The sequence below is a fragment of the Helianthus annuus genome, chromosome 6, assembly GCF_002127325.2.
Source record: "Helianthus annuus cultivar XRQ/B chromosome 6, HanXRQr2.0-SUNRISE, whole genome shotgun sequence".
In the NCBI taxonomy this organism is placed as follows: Eukaryota; Viridiplantae; Streptophyta; class Magnoliopsida; order Asterales; family Asteraceae; genus Helianthus; species Helianthus annuus.
This window is the reverse complement of record NC_035438.2, coordinates 55,869,306-55,890,314: the sequence shown is the minus strand read 5'-3', so window position 1 is coordinate 55,890,314 and position 21,009 is coordinate 55,869,306. Positions and strand designations below refer to the sequence as shown.

At 34.8% G+C, this 21,009-nt stretch overlaps 1 protein-coding gene across 3 annotated transcripts; it reads right to left on the bottom strand.

The window, feature by feature from the left end:
* Positions 1-13,856: 13,856 nt before the first annotated feature.
* Positions 13,857-20,741, bottom strand: LOC110878914 (LRR receptor-like serine/threonine-protein kinase ERECTA). Of its 3 annotated transcripts, none has more exons than XM_022127309.2 (27): positions 20,352-20,741; positions 20,097-20,297; positions 19,500-19,638; positions 19,338-19,409; positions 19,191-19,262; positions 19,031-19,102; positions 18,859-18,930; positions 18,707-18,778; positions 18,547-18,618; positions 18,400-18,471; positions 18,241-18,309; positions 18,084-18,155; positions 17,935-18,006; positions 17,643-17,714; positions 17,494-17,565; positions 17,343-17,414; positions 17,189-17,260; positions 17,041-17,112; positions 16,870-16,941; positions 16,716-16,787; positions 16,559-16,630; positions 16,409-16,477; positions 16,250-16,321; positions 16,088-16,161; positions 15,530-16,006; positions 15,091-15,461; positions 13,857-14,424 (listed from the first exon to the last, which is right to left on the bottom strand). In XM_022127309.2, the coding sequence occupies exons 2-27, from the start codon at positions 20,197-20,199 to the stop codon at positions 14,062-14,064; spliced, it is 2,961 nt and encodes a 986-aa protein (XP_021983001.1). In that variant the 5' UTR covers positions 20,200-20,297; positions 20,352-20,741; the 3' UTR covers positions 13,857-14,061. The 3 variants fall into 3 exon arrangements, with proteins under 3 accessions (XP_021983001.1, XP_021983002.1, XP_021983003.1); XM_022127310.2 differs by having other exon boundaries at positions 20,097-20,266; XM_022127311.2 differs by having other exon boundaries at positions 20,097-20,241.
* Between the last annotated feature and the right edge of the window lie 268 nt (positions 20,742-21,009).

The following is a 21,009-nucleotide window of genomic DNA, read 5'->3' as shown; positions in this document are numbered from 1 at the left end:
TATTTCTAAATATAATCCACGTTTATTTGAATTTTGAATAGATTGTTTGACCTTTATTGTATAATTGATTAAAAAATTTAATTGGTTGATTATGTTCAAAAATAGAATGTTTGACTAATATTGTATATTTTTTTTGAACGGCCAATAGAATCAATCCCGAGCACTCTCGAGGCACCCACTTTACAAACGGAATATTCCGAAAGTAACCCGAGTCTTGATTCAAAATTTTCAAACAAACCTTTTATTCATTTTTTGGGAAACTTATTCGAATAATAAAGTCTATCATACGGTATATTCTAATTAATTGTGGTCAACCGAATTCCCTTAATGTTATACATATAAAGGGTGGTTCACATAGTAAGCAATAAAACACGCGAAAGTCCAATAATACACACAGTTTCTAAAGACATTCGATACTGGGGATGTGGCATGGCTAAAACGGTGCACAAAAAACGTCTCCACGATACGCTTGAAGTGGTGTAGGCACTAGTTATATGTGTATGTTTGGACCGGATATGTAACACGTTTAGTTTGGTATCCGAGGTACTGATACACGGGGAAACAGTAGAAGATGGGGTAGAGGAGGAGTGGGCCCAAGTACTCGAAAAAGAATAGTGTATACTTGAGGACCCAAGTCCTTAAATACTATGGTTATCATGTATGAGTTCCCGTTGGTGTAATCTTTTAGAACTTTCTTGTACTGAAGGACGATCGGCTTCTCCTTTGACTGAGGATGATGCGGTTGGGTTAACCGTTGTCTTGATGGATGCTATTTCTTAACTGTTAATATAAGTGCACACAACGTTACAACTTACAAGTTAATATAATTATTATATGGAGATAAATGTGCACACACACATCAATAGATACCAAATCGTTGTCCTAAAGTATAAACTCAAATGACGGACTATCTGAAACTTTGGTCACATGCTTATGACAAAAATGAGCGGGTGGGTTGGGTTGATAATGGGTCATTTTTGTACTGGTCAATGGTTTGGGTCATTTTTTTATTGGTCAATGGTTTCGAATAACATTACAGTTATTCTTTCAATAATAATAATAATAATAATAATAATAATAATAATAATAATAATAATAATAATAATGATAATGATAATAATAATAATAATAATAATAATAATAATAAAATGATTTAACAGGATTTTGCATTAAGTTTAAAGTTACACTTCAGTTGACTTTTAGCCCATTTTAACCTGCCACTTTTAAGCTAATTGTTTCACGTAAATGTCTCTGTCTTAATTTCCTTTCTGGCAATTCCTGAAAATAGTGCGAAAAGTGGGGAAGTGGTTAGTTTCAAATTTTTATAGTGAAATGAAACTCCAACGAAACAGAATAATGGTTTCTCAAGTGGTTAAAGTGTTTGGAACATACTACTCTTTAAAAGATGGAATCGAGATATCTTTGGTTTCCATTGTTTGTTTTTTACTTAAATGGTACTGTATTTTGTAGTTCGTTAGTTTTCTTATATTTACATCATCTTAGGTAGTGTTTGGTATGCAGGAATGAGAGGTAGAATGGAATGGATGATTACGAGGGAATGAAGAAAAGCGTGTTTGGTTGGTCAATGGAATGGAATCACCCATTCCAAAATGCATTCCATTCCCTCAAAATCATTCCTTCCACCCCCCATGTTTTTTTTCCATTCCATCCTCTCTTACACCATTCATCAACAACACCACAACCCACCACCTTCACCACAACCCATCACCACCACTACCCACCACCGACGCCATCGCCGCCACCCGCCACCACCTCACCCCGACAGCCACCGCCGCCGCCGCCACCCACTCGCCACCGTTATCACCCACAACTGCGACCAACCGCTAACGACACTCGCCGCCGCCGCCCACCACCATCGTCGACGCCACCACCACCACCGCCACCACCAACCGCCGCGGTCGCCACCAACTGCCACCTCTACTGCCACCCACCACCAACGACCACCTTGCCACCACCACCACTCGTCTTCGCCGCCGCACCGCCACTCGCCGCCGCACCGCCACTCGCCGCCACCCATCGCCGCCGTCGACACCTACCACCGCCACCTATAACCACCCACAATCACTACCATCGACCACCACCACTCACCGTTGATTTTATTACTCCGTTTTTCTTGCCTACCGAACAATACACAATAATAACTCATTCCGTTCACACATGGTAACCAAACAAGACATGGAATGGTAATGATCCATTGCATTACCTCGTCCATTCCATTACCTCGTCCATTACATTCCTTCGTCCATTCCATTACCCCATACCAAACAGACCCTTTATAGTTTTAGCAGATGGACATACTACTTCATTGGAGAAACTCTTCGAGTTGTAACTGGCAATTCAGGATTTTTTATCTGTGTGGAGTAGTTGATGAGTTTTGTTTTTTTTAGAGCCGCTTATGGATTTGGTAACATTCATGATATTTATTGCCATTGTTCATCAATTTTCATATTTAATGTCTATTGTTTAAATATGATTCATTCATGTGTTTTACTCTATTCTTAATTTGCTTACTTGAGATCATTGGTAAGTTTGTTTTTAAATTAATCATGTAAGTTTGTTTTTAAATTAATTACATTAAAAATAATGGGTGGTGAGCTTTGATCAAAGCACACAACCATGAGGATTATTTGTTTTCTTTGCTTAAATGGTACTCTATTTTGTAGTTTGTTAGTTTTCTTATATTGTGTATGACTAGGAGAGCGATGTGAAGCAATGGTTTTTGTTTGTTCGAAGAACATTTATATATGGATTCCTTCCATTGTTTGTTTGGTTGGTGATGATTCTTTTTGGAATGGGAATGGGAATGATATCATCTGTCGGTTTAATGTTGGTGGTTTGTGTGGGTTTTCTCATGTGTAATTTAGCAGTAAGAGGTACATAGGAGGAAATTTTGTTGCAGGAAAAAAAAACCTTCAGGTAGCGTTTGGTACGAAGGAATAGAAGACGGAATGGTATGGATCATTCTATTGGAATAAAAAAAACATGTTTGGTTGTCAAGTGGTAATGGAATGGAGCATTCCACAAGGAATGTAAACCTTCCAAATATAAGGTAGTGTTTGGTATGCGGGAATGAGAGGTGGAATGGAATGGATGATTACGAGGGAATAAAGAAAAGGATGTTTGGTTGATCAATGGAATGGAATCACCCATTCCAAAAGGCATTCCATTCCCTCAAAATCATTCCTTCCACCCTCCATGTTTTTTTCCATTCCATCCCCTCTTGCACCATGTTTTATTATTTTTTTTACCATTATTATTATTATTATTATTATTATTATTATTATTATTATTATTATTATTATTATTATTATTATTATTGGTTTTAATAACTCACTCACGGGCGACACCACTATTGCCATAGCTGCCGCCGTGACTACCGTCGCCGCTGTCACCCACTTCCGCCGCCGCCACCACCATCACCACCACCACCCACCTCCAACCCAACTGTCTCCTGCCACCACCCACCTCCACCCCAGTCGTCACCCACCTCCGCCGCTACCAACTGTCACCCACCATCCACACCTCCGCCCCCGCCGTCACTCGCCACCACCCACCACCCCCGACACCACCGCACCACAGCTTCCACCCAACTTCGCCTCTGCCATCAGCCGCCACCCACCTCCACCACCGACCACAACCGTCGTCGTCACCCACCACCGTCCCCGTCACCCACCACTGTCCCCGTCACCCACCACCATTGTCGTCGCCACCACATACCTCTGCCCCTGCCACCACTCACCGCCGCCACCCACTGCCACCACCTCCGACCATCGCTACCATTACCACCTATCACCACCCACCACCACCGACTACCGTCACTCATCACCGATTTTATTCCTTCGTCTATTCTTTCCTACCAAACAACACAAAGTAATGATTCATTTCATTCTCACATGGTAACCAAACAAGACATGGAATGGTAATGATCCATTCCATTACATCGTCCATTCCATTACCTCGTACATTCCATTCGCCCGTTTATTCCATTACGTCATACCAAACAGACCCTCAATTTATATGAATTTATGTAATGTTACTTTATTTGCATTATTTTTATTGATACAATTATGATTAATGTAATTTAAATTTTCCTATCCGGATGATAAGCTAGTATACTGATATACAAAGTGACACATGCTTCTTACATACTCTACTGTAACAAACAACCTGATAGAGGAGGGTTTGAATGAAAAGAGGTAAAATGTTAAATTCTTAGATTGTAAACCTCTTTTGAGTTGGTTGGGGGCCAAGTTTTAATAAATTTAGCCGTTAAAAAATACTTTATTTCAATTTTTCTTTATTTATTTAATAATCAAAACATTAAATATGTTCATAAAATATGTAACTGTTATGAATGAGTCATTTATATGGTGACTCTCCATATACATAACTCATATCTCTTCATTTTCTTTTGTATTAATGTATATGCCTAAATATATAGAAGCATTTGTATATGGTGAAGATTGAATAATGAATAAGAATTCTCCATGTTCTATTCTCTACATGATTTTATAGTTTTGTTCTCATGTTTATATACTTATATATTAGTAGCTAATAGACCATTGTTTTACAACACGTTATCAGCACGACGGTGTTTTTGTTGAAAAAAACCATAGCGGTAGCGATTCTCTATTGTTTTGTTCAAGTAAATATTGCATATTGGAGCCACCAACTGCGAGTCTCACTTGACAACAGCTATCACCAACATCCCACCCATCGCTCGTTTGACGGGGCGTTCCATTCCGCAATCACGAACCTATCTCAAGTGGCAAATAAGGTAACAACATAAAAACTTATTGCTCATAATACATATACACATCCTGTTGATATGCATTGACGAATTATAATATTATATTGATTTGAATTGAATTTTAATTTGGAAATGGGAGTTTGTTGTATGGGACAACGAATTCAAAGATTATTTAACTATTTAATTAAATCTCTGTTTTGATTCAATTTATATCAATCTCAAAAGATTATTTAAATAATGGAGACGTTATACCGTTGTATTTAACAATTTTAGAGGACTATTTAAGTTTCAGTTTTTTATATAATATATTTCTAAGTGCAAAAAATATTGATATTTTGTTATTTAGTATATCTTAATTTATTGATAAGAAAAAAAATGAATTAAGGACATATACCCCAAAATATTGATTTCGGTGCATACATAAAAGATATAGTTAAAAAAAATTTACCCATTCATATTAGATACCGTACTACTCATTATTTTAATGAACAATATGTAGGCTACTTCTTAATTTATTTTTAGTGCTTGGATAAGAATATATGAACACAGTGGTAAAAAAAATGATTTAGATGGTTGCATAGAAACACAAGAGCATACATCAAGTAATTGGATTTAATTAAATTTGCTTCTTGTTAGGGTGATTTTGATTATATTGATGAGTTGGTATCTTATTCATAAAGTTGGATCAGATAGATGTTATATATGAATATTTGAAATATCTGCATGGTAAGATATTATATTTATTGTGTTTACGATTATATGGAACTACATAATTTATTATTGTAGAAAGTAAAAAAAAAGGTGGGCTTATTTACTAGTAAACAAATGATGATATGTTAAAATCATAGTTTCAAATTAACATGACAGATATGTATACGTGAGATATTTTTTTTGTTACACTATAATTAATTATACCATGATAATTTATTTAAAAAAAGGGTTTTATGCTTTTTAATTGATCGAAAAGAATATCTTATCTCATAAAGTTTTACTAGTCTTATCTGATAAAGTTTTACTACTCAATCAAGGACATAATATATACACTTTTTCTGTTAAACCCCAAGTGAAGTCCTTTTTATTCCTTTAACTGAAATTATTTGCTTGTTGACCGTAAAAAAGATAAAATATTAATGTGGATCGTAATTAATTGTTTTCATTAGTTATTGTTAATATATAGCATGCCAAAGGACTTTTACACAATTAGATATAAATGAGTTATAATGTGGATCGTAATTAATTGTTTTCATTAGTCATTGTTAATATATAGCATGCCAAAGGACTTTTACACAATTAGATATAAATGAGTTATGTGTGTAGTGCTCATTGGAAACATCACGTGATTTAGTTTTAAATAAAGTATACAATCTATAATGCAATGTATTATTATTGTTATAGCATGATTATAAAAATAACATTTGGTATTTATACTAGGGTTATACTAGCATTTATAACAAATTTTGCATATAAGAATTCATGTAATTGATTCGTATTGCTAGATATCATTATTTGTTATTAGAGAAACCCTTTCTAGCGATGTCGGTATTTCTCATGCATTCATTAGGCTATGTCATAATGTTTAATAATTTAATTTTTGATTAACTATTATTATTGCTTGTATAAAATAATGACCATTGCTATATGATTCATATGTGCAATATATAGATTGTTTATTTGATGTCATTAGTTTTTTTTAATATCAATATTTGAGAAGAAAAAATTGAGTACGCTATGTAGTTTATCAATATTCCAATTTTCAAATAATAAATGATCTGAGAACTTGAAAGAGATATATGTTTAAGTTTCAAAGTAAGTAACGAATATATATAAGATATCTTTGTGATTGGTTATATCATATCTTTATGATTGGTTATACCATGATAAGTTATTACATAAATTATATACGTTTGCTTATTAGTGATGAAAAGGTTTCTTATTTCATAAAGGCCTATTATAAGTTGTTTTTATATGATGACATGTTATGAGATCATGTATTGAATGATTTGTTGCTATCTACATCTTGTATTCTATATGCTATCATTTCTTTGCATCGATAACATTGAATGGAACGATTAAACCAGATCATGGTTTATTGTCATTCTCATGAAAGAGGAGAAATATGCGTAGATTTGACACCCAAAGTGTCATACTCCATGTATCTCATTATCAAGTTTTAAATGGTCGTGAGATGTTAGACCGGTAATATTATATGACTCGGACAACAAAGAGAAGTTTATTTATAAGGAAAATCGGATAAAACAAACTTTGTTTGTCAAACCTCAAATATGATCCTAAGGTAGCAATATCATTAAATAGAAACAAAAGGTTCTAAATGAATTTAGATTTATATGTCCGAGTAAATAATGGAAACCGTGAAAATCGTTTGGTTTTACTTTGATCCACGAAATAAATATATATTGATCATTGTGATCATTGAGAAAAATACAATGATGGTCATGTTGATAATGAGATCAACCGTTAGAAATTATAATGAGACCGACTACAATAATTGAAATGATAGTCATGATGAGATCGACTATTAGAATTGTAACAATAGTCATAATGAGATCTACCACCAAAAGTGGCAAACTAAGGAATGACCATATAACATGATGGTTTAAACTTTGAAGTTATAATACATTCTCTTGTATCTTACATTTTGTATTACATACATGCAAGTAATACATATGCGATCATAATCCAAAGGTTTATGGATCATAAGTATTTAGTTAGTTGGCATGACCGGTTAAACCACACCGAGTCATTAATGATGATGTGAAAAGTATCGAAGAACCAGAAGATTATCTTGATAATTATACATGTCATGTTTGCTCTTAAGTGAAGTTAAGTACTGATCAACAAAAGTAGCGTGTGAATCCCCAAATATTCTGGAAATGATAACGGAAATAAATATACAAACATGATACCATTTAGTATTTTAAATCGATGCATCGTCTAAATGGTTATCAAATCCACAACATGAAGCTTGTGTGATTGTGGCTTAGCTAATGTGACAGCAATCATATTAATCCAGATTAGTATATTTATTTGATAATAATGAATTTGATTCACAAATTATTAACAATCATTGGAATAAGTGTTATTGTTGAGATAATCATGAGAGGAGCAAAAGTTCATTTAGGTACATGTAATTTTATATATAGTACCATCAGTTCACATCAAGCCAATAAGTGATAGTTCTCCCCATACAGTTGGTTTTTGGTCAGGAACCAAAGATATCTCATCAAAGATTTTGGTTGTGCGACATATATTGAAACTCATCCACCACACCGCACAAAGATGGGACTTCTAAAAAATTTGAGAATATGTTGGGTATAAATAATCGTCTATGATTAAATACTTAAAGCCATTAGTGAGAAATTCGTTTATGGCTCATTGGTTTTCACTTTAGTGAATGAATGTTCCCAACATTAGGGGGATATAACAAGCAGTTGGAAAGTGAAAAGTGAAATGAATTATCATGTCATCTTGATCCTTAGACTATAAACTATGAACTAGAAGTTTAAAGTATAATTCATTTACCAATAGTAAAGAACAAATTACCAGACAAGTTCACTGACCTAATTAGAGTGACTAAGTAAGTCACATAATCAACTGCTTATGCTCCAATTATATTTGTGTCCCAAGAGGACATAATATATTTTTGTAATGAGTCGATTACACGCCTAAAGCGTGGTAGACTATTTGATTCCAATAATAAAATTCCTCGAAAATTGGAGCAAGTAATTAAGATGGTCAAGTCGAGGTTATAGTAATAAGATCTCTTGAAGAGATAATAGACATGATGGTTCAAGAAGAACCTCAGGTACCTGAAAATAAAGAGATCTCGATAAGTTGTATCATGTCTAAGATATGTATGGAATCGAAATAAAAATCGACGTCGTTATACTTTTGTATATAATGTAGCGCTTAAAATGATTAAAATGATGAGGATCAAGATTTAAGATATGCATATGAATAAATATTAAGAAATGATTGGCCAAAATAGAAAGACGCAAATAAGGCAAAGTTTAGTTCTCTAATGAAATGGAAAGTTTCTGGACCAACAGTCCATACAACTAAAGTTGTAAAATATGATGGATACAAAAGTGTCTTTTATGTGAATCAAGTGAAAATCAAATTAAGTGATATAAGTCAAAATTGGTGACACAAGAATTTTCACAAAGACCTATGATTGATTATGAGAAAACGTATTCTCTCGTGGTGGATGCATTGACTTTCCAATATCTTATTAGTCTGGTAATATATAAAAGAAAATTGACACGCGTCTTATGAAAGTTATGTATCACTTGATACTAAGTCATATAAAATAAGTTCTCGAGAATATTATGATTATTATGTAAATTCAGATCTGAATACATATACATGTTGTATATGTTATTGAATTGAATATAATTGGAACTCCCCATGAGTATCCTAAGGCATTTGAGTGCTTAAGAGGTTAATTGAAACACCTTATGGATGTAATTATTATGCACTAATACTCCAATAAACATACATAGAAAATGTGTACCTGGTTATTATAGCATCTCAATGTACACGGTGTATAAACATGGTACAACATGGATTTTGGAGATAAAAGTAAGTGTTCATGATATTTTTGCATATGATATAGATATCTATGTGTTAAAAGGGCAAAATTTATGTAGCAAAACTTCTAAAGAGTGAAAGCACATGCATATTTGGATAAGATGGAAAGAATTCCCTCATGGATTGATAATGCTAGAAGCATTAATGATGTAAAAACCGCAAGAACGTATTATATGAAGTTGACAAAATACGTATGGACTAAAATAGTTGGGTCGAGTGTTGTACAACTCGAGATATTCACATAAAGAGGGATATAAGTTTAATTAAATTAGCCATGTTCTATGAACATTCTACTTTTAAAAGTTCACTATAATCGCAATTTACAGTAATGATTCTAGGCATCATTGAGAGAAATTGTCGAGCTTTTAGAGGGAGAATTTTTGAATGACCATAGCACGGTCTAATTATTACTCGAACTGCAGTTCGAGTATATATAATCATATTTTACTAATCCCTCAAGTACATCTAGAAGATGATGTTTGGATATTTTAGTATGGACATAGTTGAACCTTAAAGTATGTTAAAGGTTGTTAAGTCATTTTTTTTATAAGAAATGACTATTATCATCTCCTACCAAAGTGGGAATTCTTATTCCAAAAGTACCATGGCTAAAGTGCAATTGTGCATTAATATTTCTTTCTATCTATGCATAATATGTTTTTCTTATTTGAATTTATCAACATGATATAACACATGTACAATGAGGAGACATTTGAATGGTAAAGCAGATATGTCGATACCCTAAAGGTAAGAATGATATGTGTTTATATTTTACTAACCTATGAAAACTAGTTTCGTTAGTCTTGTAGATGTAAAGAATGTAACACAACATAGTAGTGGATCTTATGGTATTTGTTTGCAAGAGGAAGCACTAGAAGTCTCACAAGAAGATTTTACAACATTACTCAATATAAAATATTGCACTTCAAGGCATCAAACAACAAATTATTCTACAAAAGTTTTGAGTAACATTCGAGGAAGATGGACACATGTTACTTAAAGGATACATATTATAATGAGGGGGAGATTTTTTAAGTTGCACTCTTTTTCCTTAACTAAGTTTTGTCCCATTGGGTTTTCTTAGTAAGGTTTTTAACGAGGCAACATACCTGATCCAGAAGTATCAGAATAAGAAAATACATGCTGCACTCTTTTTCCCTTAGCTGAGGTTTTGTCCCACTGGGTTTTCCTAGCAAGGTTTTTAACGAGGCAGTATCACCAAACGTATTAAAAGTATGTGGATAGTGAAGGGGGAGTGTTATGAATGAGTCATTTATATGGTGACTCTCCACATACATAACTCATATCTCTTCATTTTCTTTTGTATTAATGTATATGCCTAAATATATAGAAGCATTTGTATATGGTGAAGATTGAATAATGAATAAGAATTCTCCATGTTCTATTCTTCACATGATTTTATAGTTTTATTCTCATGTTTATATACTTATATATTAGTAGCTAATAGACCATTGTTTTACAACAGTAACCTTTTTAACAAAATAATTTGAAATATCATAGCTGGATACAGTTATCAACTTTTTACCAGTTTTAAAAACACTGTTATTTAACAAAATAATTTGAAATACTATAGCTGGATACATTTATCAACTTTTTACCAGTTTTTAAAAACGCTATTATTATATATTTACCTGGCCCCATAAAAAGGTACAGACAGAAACCGATAAATCTTTAAATATATCCCTTAAAACTTTATCACCACGTAGAATCTTTTAAGGAATAAATATAATCAATATAGTAATTATTTCACCTTTTAACAAGTAGAAAAACAAAATAGGAAAAAAATGAGTAGCTGTATATGGTAAACAAAATAGGAAAAAAAAAATGAATAGTTGTAAATGGTATTTGTAACGTTGGATAATTTGAAAAAAAAAATACATCTCTACTAGAAAAGAAAAGGGACCATTTTTCTACCAATACTCCTTTGCACGTTTCAAAAAAAAAAAAAAAAAAAAAAAAAGAAAACCCCTAATTTTTGTGGCGGAAAATATTGTTTTCTATGCATTTCCGAGGGATTATTTGCGTAGGATACAAGGGTGTTTTCTAGTAGCGGATCACCGACGCAAGACTTGTAGAGGCCTCGTTGCACATCTATGTCCGCAGATTGTTTTTGAAGTCGTTAGTGGGGCGAAAGCCAGGGGCGGAGCTACATAGGAAGTTACGGGTTCCCGGGAACCCATTGAGTTTCGACTTTCCGATAGAATCACATATAAAAAATCTGGAGTGAACCTATAAAAAATCTGAAATGAACCCGTATACAAATGGAAGAATTGTTCGGCTGGTGAATCACATATAAAAATCTGGAGTGAACCCATAAAAAAAAAAATTTGAAGTGAACCCATATACAAATTGAACGGCTAGTCAAGACACTTTATTTCCTACATATACATTTCTAAGTTGGGGGAATAGTGCAGACAGCTTCCCTGACACTTCCCTATTGGACCAACTTTTTTTAATTTAATTTTATTTTCAGTTTAAAATTACGCTTTCGTCCTTTGTTTAAAATTACGTTTTTGCCCCCAACTTAAAATAAAATTTTAATTTTGCCCCTAGCTCAAAATTACGCTTTGCTCAAAATTACGCTTTTGCACTCGGTTCAAAAACTCACTTTTAATTTTGTTCCCAGTTTCAAATTACGGTTTCGCCCTCCGTTTAAAATTACGTTTTTGCACCCAGTTCAAAATAAAATGTTGTTTTTTCCTCTACCTCAAAATTACGATTCTGCCCTCAGCTCAAAATTACGTTTTTGTCCACAGTTCAAAATAAAATTATGTTTTTCCCCCTAGCTCAAAATTATGATTTTGCCCCGCAACGCGGGCGGCGCAAAAACTAGTTATAAACAAGGGGTCATTGGTTTGAGTCACCTTGTAGTCAGTTTTGGTAATATGTTTTTTTTAATTGACAGAGCTATAAGAGGTCGGTTTTAGAGGGCTTGATTATGTAAAATCGATTTAGTGATGTTCATTTTTCGAAACTTGAATTTGATTTTAAAAAAGAACGAATACTCATTAATTTAAGACACTATATTTTGCACTATTTGCAATCAATAATATCCTCAACCTGGACATTAACATATGTTTTTTTTTTTTTTAGTTGTAATTGTGTGTTGTGTTGCATTGTGATTTATCTTTTTTTTAACGACAATTGTAGGGGCCAAAGGACCCACTACCCCATAGGGCGAGACAGGCTCTTATACCCTGCATTGTGATTAAAAAAAATAATTACGTTAATTATCTAGTGAAACATATTGTAGTTAAAAAAATAATTACGTTAATTTTATTCCTTCCTAAAATCACCTATAAACTTAGTTATTTAGATCATTGTTTGTCTTCTAATACAGATGTGGGCTTTAAAGAGTAAAACCTTCAAGTGCATATATTTAAAAGATGCACGGGAAGCGTTTTTTTTAACGGCCAACAAATCCGCTAAATGGCTGCTAACGAAATTCACCACATCAGGATACACTCGCCTCCGAACCGGGAAAACCCTCACCTAGGGCCGAAGCCCGTGAACACTCGCCCGCAGGCACGACAGTGCTATGAGGTAAAACCCTCTCAGTTCAAGAATCGAACTAGCGATCTCCACCTATTCGCCTAGTCTCCCATCATCATCAAGTGCCGCAGAAAATAATGGGGAGGGCAGAAATCGAACCTGAGTCCCTTAGAACACTAATTCTATCCCTTACCACTCCACCACCACCTTATTGGCTAAGGGAAACGTTAGATGACTTGTATATAAAAATGTAACTGGAGAGGTCTATTTCTTTCTATCTTCCTGGCTTCCTGCTATGATTTAGCATAACCTTTCACCTGACCCTATATGACCCAATTTTAACGTTTGGTTGTAAGAAATTTACCTCAACCCGACCTGAAAATTTTCACACAAATTTTAACAGTTGGTTTGTAAGAAATTTTTCCCGACCCAAAATTTTTACCATTTGTTGTGAAAAAACTTGACCACCGAAAAAAAGTGAACCCATAAAAAAAATTCTGAATCCGCCACTAACGAAAGCACATTTATAAAAAAAATAATAATAATAATAAATGTAAAAGTTGATAATGTCATAGGCCCTAACCGAACCAAAACCGAAAACTTCAGTTTGGAGATTATATAAAGCAACCGCTTTCGGTTAATTTGGTTTCAGTTAATTCGACGATGAATACTCTAAACAACCTACAACCGACAACTTAGTATTTAAAATCTTGGCCCTCACCTAGAAACCTACCCTTACAATGAAAACTTTGTCCATATGTTAAGGGACCATTATCTATCACCATCAACTAAAGCTTAACGTTCTGCCTCACCCATCATGTATATAATACATTACCAATGTTTCTTTGGAAATTGTGACATGGCACCACATGTATTTACACCCCCCATCTGCCCACTGGGCCCCATTCACGGACCCATTTATTACCCAGGCCCACCCATGTTCATCCCATGGGCCCACTCCTACTTAACAGTACCACCATAATTGTTCATTTCATAACAGTACAACAGCCCTGCTTGCTTTCACATGATGGATACACCACCAGTTTTTAGTTTTTTACATTTCCAAAAATCTCCCTACACCCATCCAACCAACCTTCTTCTTGTACTTGCTACAAATACTATAATGTTCCATAACCAAGGGCAATATAGACATTTTACTACTTTAAAGTTTAATCACTGTTTTGGGATATAACCTCACCAAATTTCAGAAACAGTTGGGCATCTGAGGTGCTAATGGATGAGCAGTTGACGAGATGCGGCGTCTTGAGGTTGGCGTACTCGTCCATGTAGCTCGAGACTTTTGAAGACGGGAGTAGAACGGTGGGACCCGTGGGGTTGTGTTTGGCTGCGGGGAGTATGCTGCTGAGGACGCGAACTACTTCGTGCATTGTTGGTCGCTCGGATGGTTGACGCTTGGTGCACAAGAGTGCGAGTTGGAATACCTTTTTTACTTCCGCGAGGTCTTTGCACGTTGCGGATATTTCCGGATCCACGGTTTCCATGACTGAGTTGCTTGCTGTCTTTGACAAAATCTGAAAATATAAAAAGTAAAATGAAATAAAATAAAATGAAATAAAAATGAGTAGAAAATGACCCCTTACCCAACAAATTAAAATCTACAATATGGTCCATTTCATAACTTTATACCAAATCACATTCTTGAAATGAATGACTCATTCCATTCCATTACTGCATAACAATAACTCAGTATACTTTTTTTAAGGGAGTTAATAAAACCACACCCTAAAATCTTATTTTCACACCCTCTATACAGCTAGTATAGATGGAGAAAATATTGGGTCGTATAACATTCTATACGGGTCGGATAACATTATACGGGTCGTATAACGTTATACAGGGTTTTGGTCCTATAGCCTTATATGAGTCGTATAACATTCTATACGGGTTGTATAATGCTATACGGCTCGTATAAATAGAGACAAAAAATTCTCTTGACTTTTTTTTTTGCAACATTCTCCTATACGACCCGTATCTCTATACGGGTCGTATAGAAGTAGGAGTGTGAAAATAAGATGTTTGGGGTGCGTAAACTTACGGGACCCACCAATACCCTGCTAACCAATGAGATCAGGTAAAGTAGAACTTATGCCAAACAGGTGTTGGGACGGGCCGGGCTTTTTTTTTAACATAACTACAAACTATGTCAAAAGAAAGCTAATTAAGGCAAGAAGACTGACCAGATGATGAAGGTTTGATTCATTATCAACCGCTTTCCGTCCTGTAAGCAATTCAAGTAGAACAATCCCGTAGCTATAGACATCAGATTTCTCGGTGAGCCGGGACGTACGGGCATATTCGGGATCAATATAACCGATAGTCCCCATTATATAAGTCGAAGTGAAGGTCTTTGAGGTGCATAGACTCTTAGCAATGCCAAAATCGGTAAGATGTGCTTCAAAATCCTTGTCAAGTAGAATGTTCGATGATTTCACGTCTCTATGGATTATACGAGGACTGCAATCATGGTGAAGATATGCAAGCCCTTGTGCCGCCCCGAGTGCTATCTGAATTCGCGTATCCCAATCCAGCTTTTTCTTCTTTAACGGGCCTAAAAACCACAAAACGCTTGTAAATACGAGACATAAAACGAGAAGTTTATATTTGCAATATACTCACCATGAAGGAGATCCCAGAGGCTGCCATTTTCCATATAGTCGTAAAACAACAAGTTTCCGGAAGGTGATAAGGAGTAACCCTGTAAACTAACAAGATTCCGGTGTTTGATGCTCCCAACCGTTTCGAGCTCGGTCTCGAACTCTTTCAAGTACTGAGGATAATGAGTATACAGTTTCTTGATAGCAACGGGCCGACAGTTTTTGAGAACGCATTTGTAGACCGTACTCGACGCTCCGTATCCAATTATATACTTCTCGCTCAAGTTCTCGGTCATCCTCATAATATCATCGTACACATGAAGTGCCATGTTCATGTGAAGTATCACAAGCTTTGGTGATGGGTAATGAACGGGTTTGTCGTATGACCCGTCCATGAACGGTTTCGAGTTGTGGGGCCGGCATACTGCCACAAGGATCATAAGGAGTATAACTAAAGCACCAAGCGCGATTCCCAATATAGCCGCTTTAGGTATCGTCACTACATGTAAAAAAAACTTGTTTTAGCATTTTTATTCTAAAATTATCAAACCGACAGTAAGTTTTGGTAATCGTTATTAACCTCGCTCGGTTGAACGAGAAGCATGACACGAAGAACTTAGCAAACTGCCGCAAAGACCGGGATTGGCAAGAAAGCTGCATGGGGAAATGTCGTTATGTTAGTCGGTTTTTAAGACATTGAAAAGTTTACACTTGTACAAGTGTCGGTAACTCGGTATCATACCTATCGGGTGAAAACTTGGAAAAATTGTTGCCGGTAGGAATATCCCCAACGAGATTATTATATGATACGTTGCTGCATAAATGAAAAATAATCAGTCAAACCATGTTAGCGAAAAAGCACCTTATACAAAATAATGTCAATATTATGACTGAAACTTACAGAACAGAAAGACTAAGGCAATTCACCAACGAAGTCAAACCGCCCGTAAAGTTGTTACTTTCTAATTTTCTGCAATGCATTAATCAAAGAACAAATGTCATTTTGCAGCGTTTCACGAGATTGTAAAATACAAGTTGTGTGGGAACATACAGCGTGAACAAATTCTGAAGTTGACCGAGCTCCTGGGGCAGTACACCCGAGAGATGATTGTAAGAAAGATCTCTGCAAAAAGAAGTTTTTTTTTTAATTATTATTTTTTACGTTTTCAAACTGAATGAAGCGTATGAATGGACGTATGATCACTTACATGTCCATGACGCTTCTTAAGTTTCCAAACTCGGCTGGTAAATACCCGGTGAACTCATTCCGACTCAGATTCCTAATGTTTTACAACAAAATAAAATATGTGATTAAGCGATAATGATGACATATATAAGCTTAGTTATTGAAAGTAAACTTACAATTTCAAAAGATGTTCCAAATCACCAAGCGGCGAAGGGATCGGGCCACTAATTTTGTTGTTTGAAAGGTCCCTATTTAAATAAAACAAACAAACAGTTATCACAACCAAAAGACCGATAGTTCGGATAGTTCGATCACGTTAAAGTCATCAACGGTTTAGAACAACTTACAATGTATCCAAGTTACCAATCCGAGACAGCTCAATCGGAACAGGACCCGCAATGTTGTTTGACGAAAGATTCCTAACCGTATAAAAAACATAAATTTCGTAAACATGTTTTTGAGCATTGTAAATGCGATCGAGAACGGGGTACTTACAAGTATGTCATGCTTTCTAGCCTCTGAAGTTGAGCAGGGATCGTACCCTTTAACTTGTTTCCATGCACGTTTCTGTAAAGTCAAAACGATTTATTACCGATTGTCAAAAACGTACGCGTATATATGCAAATTTTATAATAAGTTAAAAACTTACAGGCTGTTGAGATTAGTGCATGAGCTAAGATTATCAGGTATGTGTCCCTCGAGTTTATTTCCCGCAACATTACTACAATCGAAAGGGTTTATTAAATTAACGAAGAAAAAACCGAACTTGATTAAGGAAATAAGTGAGATGGAAAGTTTACAGGTCAAACAAGTCGGTAAGCTTTCCGAGTTCAGGTGGAATATGACCAGTGAGCTGATTATCATTCAGTTCCCTGTTAAAACAAACAAAATGGCCTTCTTAAAGAGCCAATTATAATTTTATACATATAAAAACGTACGTATTACATACAAGTAATGGAGCTTTGACATGTTCCCGAGCTCTGGAGGAATGGATCCTGTCAACTTGTTATTGTGGAGATACCTACAACAAAACCGTACAAGCGGTTTTAACAAGTGGATGTTAATATGATTATTCGGGGACGTTAATAATTTATTTATTTTTTTATTTTTTATTTTTTTTGTTTGGATATTGGTTTTGAAACCAGATATTATAACATCACACTTTCAAAATGCACATCCAAACACCCCCTTATAATAACACCTAACAACACAAAAATCAAACCGTGTTTTTAGTTTCTTACAATTTCTCGGTGTACGTCAAGTTTCCGATGATCGGAGGAATTTGCCCGCTTAAATTATTGCAACTCAAGTCTCTACAATACCAACGACATTAGTAAAAACTAAAAACATAAATTTCATGTTGTGAAAAAAATAGTATAGAATCGCTTACAAAACCGCAAGCGCCTGCATGAGTCCAATCACTGACGGGATTTCCCCCGATAACTGGTTCCCTTGCAGTGATCTAAAATAAGCGATTGTTATTTATTAGTATGCATAATGCATATGGTTTATGATACTTTGAAAAGTAGTCAAAGCTATAGGCTCACAATGTGGCTACTTGTAGGAACCCGATATTGAACGGTATCTCTCCGGTCAATCGGTTATATGACAAGTCCCTAACACGATGAACACAACCTTAATCACAACAAAAAACAAACCATGCTCGATATTGTCATAAGTTTAATCGTCTCAAGTTGGGTACATACAAAACCTGGAAGCCGGTGCAGTTGCCAATGTTTGAGGGAATCGTGCCACTTAAACTATTGTTCCTCACATCACTGTAAAAAAGGACATATATAAACAAAAAGTATATACAAGTGTAACCCGATATGACGAAAAAAAAGACTACTTACAAATACCACAGGCCCGTTAACTGACAGATATCGGGTGAGAGCTCTCCGACCAAATTGTTGCTCCTCAATCCTCTAATTTACGAGATCATATATATTTGGTCAAAATGCATAAATAATTAACATTTAACAATATAGTAAGTATTGAGCTTTAGAAACTTACAGATACTGTAACACTTCATTCCAGTATATAAGCCTCGGGATTTCGCCGCTTAGCTGATTTTGTGCTAAGTCCCTGGGATAACCATAGTTTTTATGAATTAATTTAAGATTTGTTGGTGATTTTTTAAAAAGAAATGAAGGTTTAATGCTTACAAAATTTTCAAATTGGGAATCTGTGATAAGGTAGAAGGGATAGGACCAATTAATTGGTTGTTTTTCAAGATTCTGTAACACAAACATGAATAGGGTCATTAATTGTGACCAATGTTTAAACAGTAAATATTAATGCTACAATGGAAGAGTACAAATCGGACGTTTAACTTACAAGAGCTCGAGCTGTTTTAACTTGGATATCGAAAACGGAATGTCTCCGGTTAACATGTTGAATGATAGATCCCTAGTATAAACACAAGTTAATCATACTCTCAACGCGATAAAACGTGTCGAAATACAAAACAAATCTGAGTTAGTAAATGAGGACTTACAAGTTTTTGAGGTTACTACAATCACCAATCTCATCTGGGATTTGACCAGATAATCTATTTCCACGTAGATCACTGTTTATCCATTATTAAAATCAGATTAAAACTGTTTTTACCAATTTCATATTTTTTCAAAAAATATAAACTTACATGGAGAATAAACCTTTGAGCTCACCAATACTTGGTGACAGTTCTCCATCAAGATTCAAACCTGAAAGATTACTAAAAAGTGGTTCCAAAAAAAGTCAACATTTTGACTGAAAAAAGTCAATCTTTTTATAATGACTTGATTTTGGATAACTATACACTCACAGTGCAACTACATTGAAGGTGACATTATCACAAGAAACGCCTCTCCACATACAGTAGTCTGAAGAAGGTGAATCAGTCCAGTCATAGAGCACATTATTCACATCCCTAAATGACTTTTTTACCTCCAACAATGCCCCCCCTACATCATTAATTAAAAATATATCAAAATTAAACTAATTAAAAAATATTTTTTTTAATATTTAATTAACCTAAAGCAAACAGTAAAACAAAGTACAAACCCATGTCATTTAGCTGAATAATATATTATACAAGTCAAATGCAATATAATAATGACTTCTAATTTCTTCCAAATCTTTATCAACAAATAGTTTCAAAATCAAAAAACCCTTTTCCCATATAAAAAAAAAATATATATTTAAATTAACCTAAACACAAACAGTAAAACAAACCCATGTCATTTATCTGAACAATAATATATTATTATGTCATTTATCCGGATAATAATATATTAAACAAGTCAAATGCAATATAATAATGGGCTCTAAATTCTTCCAAATCTTAATTAACAAATACTTTCAAAATCAAGAAACCCTTTTTCCCATATCAAAAAAAAAAAAAAAAACCACAAACACTCACCATCATCAGAGTTCACCAAAAGGAAGAAGCTTGAACAACTCAAAAGAAACAAAAGACACCCAATCTTGTTCAAAGCTTGAAACTTTCTTCTTAAAGACTCCATACCCACCACCACAAACCACCGTCCTCCGCCGTGCTCAGCCTACTTCTCCGGCGAGATGCATGAAAATCTTTCAAGATTCACCATTTGCAGTAGAGTATCTATGGAGGATATTATTATAGGGAAGATAAAGTCAAGAATTATTGAAATAGTACCACAATAATAGTAGTGCCAAAGTATTATAGCTGAGCAGCAGCAGCAGCAGCAGCAACTGTGTTATAAAACCCTGCACAATTTAACAGCTATTGTTTTCCCCTCCTCTTGTTAACTTTTACTCACCATTTCTCTCTCTGCTGACAGGCCTTTTCAGGATATAAGTGAGATGAAAAGAGACCCATTTCTGCTATCAGTTTTATTTAAAATTTAAAATAAAATTATAATTTTAAAAAACTATTTTAAATTTAAGAATATTTTCCAGTTCAACAATATACATGTGGGTAAATCTGCAAATATTTTTATAAAAATCTTGGAAATAGAAAAAGGGGTTAAAGATTTTCCATTTATATCTACAATGAGAGAAAGAAGGATGGAGTTATATACAATTAAGTCCTATCTTTAGTCACTATCAGGTTTTGGTTTTTCTGAGGTGTTTGCAGGAGGAGAGAGAGACCTCTGCCTTTTGTTTCAGAATCATCACTCACTTGGGGGTAGGGTGTGGTGGGGGGGTAGGGTAGGGTAGGGGGTAAGGGGTAGGGTGGTAAAGGTAAATAATCTTTGTTTGGGTTTGATAATGACTATGCCTGTGAGGGAAGATGGATGAGAGTAAATGAGTGATAAAAGAGTAGCAGAAGAGGGCAGGAGACACAGGGAACA